General features: G+C 36.6%; 1 protein-coding gene across 1 annotated transcript; it reads right to left on the bottom strand.

Moving 5' to 3' along the window:
- Nucleotides 1-173: 173 nt before the first annotated feature.
- On the bottom strand, nucleotides 174-2685 carry chchd1 (coiled-coil-helix-coiled-coil-helix domain containing 1). Its single transcript, XM_059566508.1, has 3 exons — nucleotides 2389-2685; nucleotides 1481-1593; nucleotides 174-1113 (listed from the first exon to the last, which is right to left on the bottom strand). Exons 1-3 carry the CDS (start codon nucleotides 2516-2518, stop codon nucleotides 1009-1011), a joined length of 348 nt encoding a protein of 115 aa, XP_059422491.1. The 5' UTR covers nucleotides 2519-2685; the 3' UTR covers nucleotides 174-1008.
- Between the last annotated feature and the right edge of the window lie 7034 nt (nucleotides 2686-9719).

Raw genomic sequence — 9719 nt, 5'->3', positions numbered from 1 at the left:
AAACACATTATGCTTCAGACAACTCTAGATAATCAGCCTAAGGAAATGGTGGGCTGTGTTATCACAGGATGGCCAAGGTTAAGGGAACTGAACTAATCCATGGTCACAATGTTTAACAACATTTCATACCAATCAAACAAACCGTGATAAATAACATCTGAACAGAAAGTGAATTGCTTGTAAGTTAATATGTTTAATAATGAGTTATTTATATCTTCATCGCCGAGCTCTTGTGGTCAAATTCAATACACTGTGTTCTGGCATGTAATGTGATCCAGCACGGAGTACTTCTCCCTTGAACTCCGTTTTCTGATAATTGAAAATGGCTGAGACTTATTATATTGTGGACACAGCACGAAACAGGAAGAAAATTTGTAAAATAAATAAACTGCTGGGTTTTACAGATCACAGCTCAGTTATGCAGGGAGATTTCAAAAAGTAGTACCAAAAACCAATATAATAACATTCAGGTTACATGAGAAGTAACAATGGTATAGTCAAACATCAATAACTCAAATTACAAAATGGGACACTTCACCCAAAAATGAAAAATCTATCATCACTTACTCATCCTCACTTCATTACAAACCTGTATGACTTCTTTCATCTGTTGAACACAAAAGAAGAAATGAAGATGAGTAAAGGGTGACAGATTTTCATTTTAGGGTGAACTATCCCTTTAAGTGTGAAGGAACCAGTGTTTGTTTCTTTGTACTGCTCTGATGAGATGACCTGCAGGAGTGCAGTAATGTAGTAATCACCAAAAGTGCCTTAATACAAAACCTTACGAATGCAGTTCATTTGCTTTGTGAGCACCCGCTGATGTCCTTTTGGCAGAGTTTGAGCCCCAGTGACAGCTTCATTGCGTTTAAAAAAACAAAACTAAAACCTTTCCACACCCCGTTCTCATCAACTGCCTGGCCCAGTCATACACTCAGACTAAAGTCCTCATCTATACAGCTCAGATTATAAAAGTGTCCACTCTTTGACTAATCTGCATTACTGGTCCTAGATCTCACTGCTCAGGTTGGGAAATCGTTTTAATAAGATGTTGGCTTCTTTAGGCAAAAGTCGACCCTGCGTTCCCTGCTTTCCTTTGGCCTTGATCTGCGCCTGCAACAAGTGAAATAAGGAAACAATGTTAAATCAAATAAATATTGCATGCACTTTATTCTAATTCAACTCTTTAATACAAGTCAACTAGCTTTCAAGCTTTAGAGGGAGATGTGAATAGAAACTTAATCTCACTAGATGCGTGAGGATGCCATAAACACGGAAACAACAGATGAGGGAGGTGAAAAAAAGAAGAAAGCTCCAAAAGGAAACTGTATTGCAAGTGGGAAGTGTGTTTCCATAATCAGGAAATTGCTGAGAAAATCTGGCTGTTCATCCTAATTACCCATTCCCATGTAATTATCAAAACCATGTTAAATTGCTGTCAGCTAGAGTAGGCTGTTTTACAGAAGATTTCCTCATTTACCTTTTCAACACATGTGTAGAAGGCTGAGACTTCTTTAGAGCAGACCGAGTTGTTGAAGTCATTCTGTTTCCAGCAAGCCATAAGTAATGACATTTCCGTTACACAGGTGGCCTCTGTAACAAAGAGTGTGTGTATCACCACATAAGGGTTTAGCAAAATAATGCATTACAGCAGGCTTTCGATGTTGCCTTAAAAAGCAAATCACTTGTATTTCCAGCCCCATTTAGAAAAGCAAAAATTATTTTAGTGCATGCATATAATTTTAGTTTAGCCAATCAGTTATTTTTAAAATGAAGACTGAGTGGCATCACAGTACTTTAAATGAATGTGTAAGTGCTTAATGTATCTTCCTGCTTAGAAAAATAGTTTTTTCAAACTGAATTACAACTGACTTTAGTTGACATTAAAATTGTAGTTCGATGTAAATCTGGCTATATTAATGATAACAACTACATCAGATTATATGTACTTGCTCGGTTTATAGCTTTGAATAAAACAGGTATTTTTTACCCTTCTCGAATGTGTGCTACAGTTTTACTTTATCATACTACTTGGGCCACAAAAGCCTGAAGTATCAAATATGAAACGATATTGTTTAGATCTTCTTTTATATTCTATATAAAGGTTCATTAAACTAGTCCGTTTAAATAAGTATTAATATTTTAAACGTCAGGCTTTTAAAGGCTAAACAGAGAACTGTTACGCTGTATTTACAAATGTTATACGTAATATTTCACAATATCTAATTTATTCAACAAATCGAATATATAATGAACAACGAAATAGTGAAGAAGAAAGGTAAATTCTGTAATCGTTTCGATCTAAAGCAGGCCAGCAGAAGAGCCCAAGAAACTAACCGACACCGAACAGTTTTTGTACACATAGATTTTAAATGAATACTCCCTGACCTCCCTTCCTTAGGCTGCGGCTGGCGACCTCGTTCTTCAGCGCCAGAGGTTTGATGGGTCTCAGAACCGGTTTTCCATTCTGTCTGCTTAACAGTTTAGCAACCTTCTCTTGAATCACAGATCCACTCATCGCCTTTCAATAATGCCTCTTACCGAGACGGCACAAACATTAAATTCAAAACAGAATTGAAACGGAGCCTAATATAACATAAGTAATGACTTAAATGTCATTGCCGAGCACTTCTTACTTCACGTTCTCATGTGAGAGTCGCCATTTTCTGTCGGAAAACGTTCTCTACTTGTTGTTATGGTTACCGCCATCGACACTGTCGTAAAAGTATCATGAGTTGTGCCTCCTTTTCATGGCTTTACATATACATAAAACAGTTTGTACAGTGATTATTGTATTTCAGATATTATGAGCCATTTTATGGAAACCCATTTTATTAATACACTAATTCAGGGCTAATTACACTGGAAATGCAGTGGTAAAAGTGGTAAAAAAATCTAGATCAAATCAGAGTTGTTTCATCTAAGGTTGGTTCATCTATAATTTGAATTCCAACTGTATAGAAAGAAAGTCTTCAAATTCTGAAACCGAGTACACACTTAAGGATTAATTCATTTACTTTTAACTAGACGTGTGCTTAATGATAAACATCAGGACAGGATGCCTTTAGGTGATGCAGGTTTTGCAGTAAAAGTTTTACTCAGGATATTTTAAGACACAACAGGGTCCCGTGAGAGCACCAAACAAGCCAGTGTTATATCACTAAGCTGAAACCCAATGCTCTTCACATCTGCCAATTTACTCTTAACAGATCTTTTTTTCTCTCTCTCTCTACAAACCAAAGCTTTCCTTTCATGTTTTCTCCCAGAAAACAGGTCATTGAGATTTAATATTAGGCTAAGATGATTAAGAAACATTTTTGCATGGATATGAATGAATGTAGCACCATAAAAATGTAAAATGCCTCATGATCCTGTTAATTACTGCTTACATGAAAAGTACTTGAAATTATGTCACATTTTCCACTCTGAATTAATGATCAAAAGGAAACTCTTTTCATGTACGCAGGTCCAGTTATAAACATGCAGAGACAAATTTTCAATGACCATGTTGTTTTCTCCTCTAATAAGCAGTAAAATCAGACCAGCATTTATTTTTTAAGAGTGACAGATTTTGATGGATTGGCTGACCTTAAGTCATGCCATAACGGAGAGATAAGAATTTGCATGCAAGGCTTCTGTCCAAATGTATCATATACACTTTAAGTGAATATAAAGATAAGGCAATATTTGCTCACAGTGAATGATGCGACGTAGGTATGTTTGACGTATTTGTGTTTTTTTTAGCAAATCCATTTTGATAATTTTTCATCTGTTATTTCTACCTTGATGAACTCCAGCTGGTCCATGCGATCCATTAAATGGCAGCTTGTCCTCATATCTGCTCTGGTATTCTGTCTCTGTCTCTGCTTGTTTGTAACAGGTCTGCCTTGAGTTTTCAGCCAGCTGGAACAACTATCGGGATCATAAACAGACTGATTTCTTTGCACAGGCTTAGTTTGGGAAGTGTTCCTGGAATGTACAGGGCTGCTTATAATTTGTAAAGTAATTCCATTTCAGGATTTCATATTAGCAAAGTTGAACTATGAGGTAAATTACAAATCATGAGCTTAAGGTTAGTTCAAACACAACATGTGGACTGTGGAAGTATTAAGTATTTTATAAAATATTTTATAAAATAAATCATATTGCAGTGGAGTGCATGGAAGTCTAGCAGTGTATAGTTTTTCACATGCTGGCAGAATATGTTGACATGGACAATACCTAAGAAACAAAGACTTCCCCTCCCTGAACTCTGACCTTTCCTGCTCCGGGTTGCTTGACTGAACTAAATTCAATGGCCTGTACACAGAACGTTTTTCCAAGGAAGGTTTTTTTTTCTTTTTTCTGAAGAGACCGTTATCTCTCAAACTCTCAATTATAAATCATTCCGCAAAACTATTTATTTCAAGCTTCGTTCAACAAGCCTGGATGACAAAGCTGTTTTTTTTCCTCTTAGAACTAGGGCTATTGAACTATGAACATATTGATAGTTAAATCTGTATCAGGACTTCAGAGCCATTTGCTTTCTTGGGACAATCCCTTTTCTAATCTCATTGCTTCTAAAAAAAGTTAGTTAGTTAGACTCTAAGAGTCTAGTTTATTATTGCACCATGAAATACATTTGTAAAGTCTAATCTGTCGATACCTTGATGTATAACTGGGGCCCATATTAAACTAAAAGGATAATCTGTGACCATGAATCAGTGAAAGTTTCTGTTTGAAGCTTTCTCTTTTCTCAGCTAAGCATTCAATTTAACCACGTTTGCCTTTATTTTTTTCTATTATTAGTCAGCTGTGCTTGCCCAATGAGTTGCATACGCTGTGCACAAACATACCAAACCAACTCGAGGTCATGACATTGTCCTCCCTCATTGTTTCACGGAGTATTTGTTCCCCTACCTTACTGCTCTGTGACCCTGTAACCTGTAAGAATTCAGATAGATCTCCTTTGAGACCCTCTTTCATCACATGATCCCACCAAAAATCTTGACTGCTACATTAGTTAAAGTATATTAGCAAGTTTGTATGAAAGACTCAAGTGATAATAGTTTAATCCAAGCCTACATATGAGTCATAGTAGGGGACAATGCAACACATTTGCTCTTGGATTATATTCAGTGATAATGTGAAAAAGAATAGCTTAGGTTACTGTGGGAATCAAGCTATTGGAGTTTCTTGGATATATTTCAGTTATTATCTCTCACTCTAATTTTAGAATGAGTTTAATGGTTGTCAGTAGCAGTGTAACGTGATGTGGAGGAAGAATGGAAGGCTTAATATAATATCATTAAACTCTCTATAACTCACAGTCAGGAGGAAAGGAATTAACAGACTTTAAGGCTTAAGCTTTATGTGTCCATAGAGGAAAGAAACAAAGTTTAATAATCATTTATAGAATTTTTAACAAATTGTGACCCGCTTGTAATAGTGTACTAAACACGTTTGATAATGCTTTTATCTTTTTATTGCTTTCTCTTAATTATTTCTCTTTATTAATTATAATAAGTTAATGTGACAAGTTTCACCAGCATACTATTAATATTATATTATATTAATAATTTGTATAATTTTTTATTAATCCAACAGCCTGCTATTATATTATATTATATTATATTATATTATATTATATTATATTATATTATATTAATTATATTATATTATATTAATGATTTGTATTAATTTGTATTAATCCAACAGCCTTATATTATATTATATTATATTATATTATATTATATTATATTATATTATATTATATTATATTTCTCTTAGTTAATGTGGAGGTTCCACCAACCTGCTGTTAATTCTTATTTTTATATTGTTTGATTTTAGATATTTTCCCCCATTCTTTTTAGTCAAATGTAACCCATAAATATAGTCTTCTCATTCAGTCTTTTATATTCAATGTTATGATAATGGGAGATGTTCCCTAGGGATAGTAGAAGCCCCCTGAGTGTATGAAGATGATGCATTTTTGATGAGATGTCATGGTGTGGGCCTTTTTCTCAGATGGCACATAATTTCATGCCACAGACGCAGGGGTTCTCAGTCCAGACCTCCTGTAGAACTCAGCCATGACACCCCATCTGCCAAACAAGGGCTTTCAGAGGCTCACGGACAGTACATGCACGCATACACCATACAAATACTGAAAATTATGTGTACTGTAAATACTCACTGGATGTGCACATTTTCTTGTGTTACTCCAAAGCAGAGGATTGTTTTGCATCTCTTAAGGTCTTAATTCAACTGTCTCTCCCTATTAGATTAATTAATTCAGATATTCCTTGAATTTAATTTCACACATGTACAGTAAACAGATGTTGTGAGACAATATGACGGTGAGAAGATATTAAGATTTTGTCCATGGGGAATAGACAGAAATGGCACAGGACAAAAGGGCTCGCATGTGTGTAATAGAGAGAGAGAGAAGCAGAAAGGAGAATAAAGACAGTCTGGTCTCTCAGAGGACTGTCTAGAATTGTGAATTGATTAATGCAAGGCAGATCCATTAGCTAATGAAGTCTGTCTGGTCAACAGTGCATTCTGTAGAGAAATGACTTCACCTCCATCCCATTCTTTTGACTTTGTTCCTTCACGGCATATTGCAAGGCTATTGCATCAATGATTGGCACTGTTTATTTGTTTTAATTGATTGTTTTTAATTTGATTACTGTTGCATATTCTCAGTATGTATGTAAGACTTAAGTGAACTGTCTGTAAGAAAACAAAGCAGTTTGAAGCAAAAGTACATATAAATGTAACTAATATTGCCATCAGATATCTTATTAATAGCAAACTTTTGTGTTTTTGGGGTTGCATTTGTTTCACTCCTCACATGATCGTTTTAATTACATTTACAACGATGATAGTCTGGTGGGTAAGTGTTGTGTTTGTGTAAATGTTGTTAGCAGACAAATCCAGATGCAGTCTACTGCAGAGTCACATGATCCTTTAGAAATCATTGTAATAGATTAATTTGCCGCTCAAGAAACATTTATTATTATTATTATCAAACAGACGTGCTGATTAGTATTTGTGTGGAAAAGGAACACAAACAATGATACATTTTTGGTCACATTGTTTGAAAAGTGTTTTTTTTTTGTTGGTAACATTATGAATGCCTTCACTGTCACTTTTAATCAATTTCATACATCATTGCTGAATGAAAGTATTAATTTTCTTAAGAAAAATTCTCTGGTAGTGTAGCCTATATATTTTCAATATTGACAATGCTGTCTTATGAAGATGTGTTCTTTTTGAACTGGGCTGCGTTTCCCAAGTTGATCATAGAACCATTGTCACCAGTGGAGCTATGATCAATTTAGGCTTACGATGCTTTTGGGAAATGCAGCCCTCGCCAATAGTGGTTAGACAACACAAGAACTGAATTCCTCTACTCGTGCATTTGGCTCAGAATGGATGTTTTCACTGTGACATTTGACTTTTTGCCCTAACCCTTGATCTCCTGACTCAGATTTATCAACAGGAAAGGCCTCAGTAAGAGTGTCACTAGACCCTTTGTTTAAGCAGATGTGAGCTCCCTGATTGTTTTCTGCTGTCATTTTTTGTCTGTTTGGGTTCGGGTTAGAGGCTGTTATAAGAGCAATATCAAATCATTCACTGGGCCCAAACATGTTTCTGTAGAGGCCTTTGACACTAATGATATTCGAGTGCATGAATACCATCATCATGAGGCCCTGGAGTCTCATCTGTGCATGCTTTAGTGACAATTTATTATTATGGTGACAAATAATGTTTGAAACACGCTATTTAAAATATATATAAAAAATATATTTTAATCATTTAAAATAAAGCACATTCAAATATGTTAAATCTGGTTATATTCACAGTAAGTCTGGATAACTAACTGTGATCTCTCTCTGATCATTAACATTTTAATACAAGCCTCATATGAGCAAATATACCTGAATTAAATGGCAATGCAACTACTTGCGCCACCTTAATGACAACCTGCAATTTTGTTTTATAGTATTCTATGAAAAATGTGCTAACTCTTCTTTTTAGACCTACAAACAAAACTCTAAATGGTTTGACTAAATTGACAGCCTCATACTGCCACCTGCTGCTACAAACCATTATGTGTAAATGACTTTTTTTGGTCTAAATTGAAGCACACACTGAGGCACTGCCACACATTTCTATATAAAAGATAAACATAGACTCTTTTGGTTTTTTACAAGTAAATGATAATAACACTATTAGTGTCAAAAGTACCATGGTAATTGGTCGGTATCATGGTGTGAATCAAAATACTGTGCCATCTACATAAATGTACAGAGTAGCAGATCATTAGACTTGGATGTGCTATTTTGCAATATTAATTTGATTTTATGATTTGAGTCTTTTAAATGACTGCTAATTTGCTATTTTGGATGATTGTTGCTGCCCCCTGCTGATGATACTTGCTATTCTAATGTTGCATCCCCATGCAAGTCATGGCACTGCAGGCTGAGATTACATTAAGATTATAAAATAATATTTATGTATAGAGAAGACAAGGAATATTATTATTGTCCATAAATAAATCTAAACACCCTCCTAGTCGTAACAACATTTGCGTCATTTGCCCTCAAGGTCATCCGTTTTAATTTGATTCAGATGTGACTTCTCTTTGCAGTAATATTTTATTACTGTCACTAAACACTCACAGATGCATTTCAGAGGGCCCTGACAAGATTTAAAGGGACAGTTCAGCCAAAAATGAAGATCCTTTTACCATTTACATAAGGGCTGTCCACATCAAAATCAGTAACTTTGAAGATAACTACAAAAGTTTAATAATCATTCTAATTCTGTTAGAATAGGAAAGTCCACATACCTCAGCTGATAACTGTCACGTTAGGTGTTACAGAGAACACACAGGAGAGAGAACCAATTGCGGGTATGTATTTATTAAAGGGGCAATCCAAAGAATAAACAGTCCAGGCAGGGGTCGATATCCAACAAATCCAAACATAAACAAAACACGAAGACAAGGCTAGGCAAGGCAAGATGACGGACATATATAAACATCAACATTAAACAAGGACTCCGTGACTAAGACTCAGACAGACCAGGTATAAATACACAAAAGGATGATGGGGAAACAGGAGACAGGTGGGGAACAATCAATTACCTAAACAAGGAGGAAGGTGACCAAATAAGGAGACAGGAAGTGATAAGGTGACAGACACCGTGAGAAAGGAGGACATCTAGTGGAAACCCAGGGACACAACCCAGACCCTGTGACAGTTCCGTGTAGTCGACGCCAGGGTCCCCCAGGGCGGAGCGGATGACCACCACCCCCCTGTGGTCGATGCCGGAGTCCAACAGGGCCGAGCAGCAGCCCACCCAGTGACTTGATTTGACTCTGAACGTTCAACGGTGACCCGCCCTGACTCTGGAAGGTCATCAGTGACTGGCCCTGACTCTGGAGAGTCCACTGGGACCTGACTCGACTCTGGACGGTCAACAGGAACTAGCCCTGACTCTAGACCGGTCTTGGGCACCGAATCGGGAACGGCATCGGGCACCGATTGGCCTCGGGAACGGCATCGGGCCCAGAAAAAAAAATCATGGCGAACAGATAACAGAAGTGTAGACACAAAACAGAGAGACCAGGAGGGAGGAGGACCGGAGGAGGTTCAGGGGGAAGGACGGAGTCCTTCTGTCACGTTCGGTGTTACAGAGAACACACAGGAGAGAGAACCAATTGCGGG

The sequence above is a fragment of the Carassius carassius genome, chromosome 14 (genome assembly GCF_963082965.1).
Source record: "Carassius carassius chromosome 14, fCarCar2.1, whole genome shotgun sequence".
NCBI classification, from domain to species: domain Eukaryota; kingdom Metazoa; phylum Chordata; class Actinopteri; order Cypriniformes; family Cyprinidae; genus Carassius; species Carassius carassius.
The sequence above is the reverse complement of the archived record's forward strand: the minus strand, read 5'-3'. Positions and strand labels throughout refer to the sequence as shown.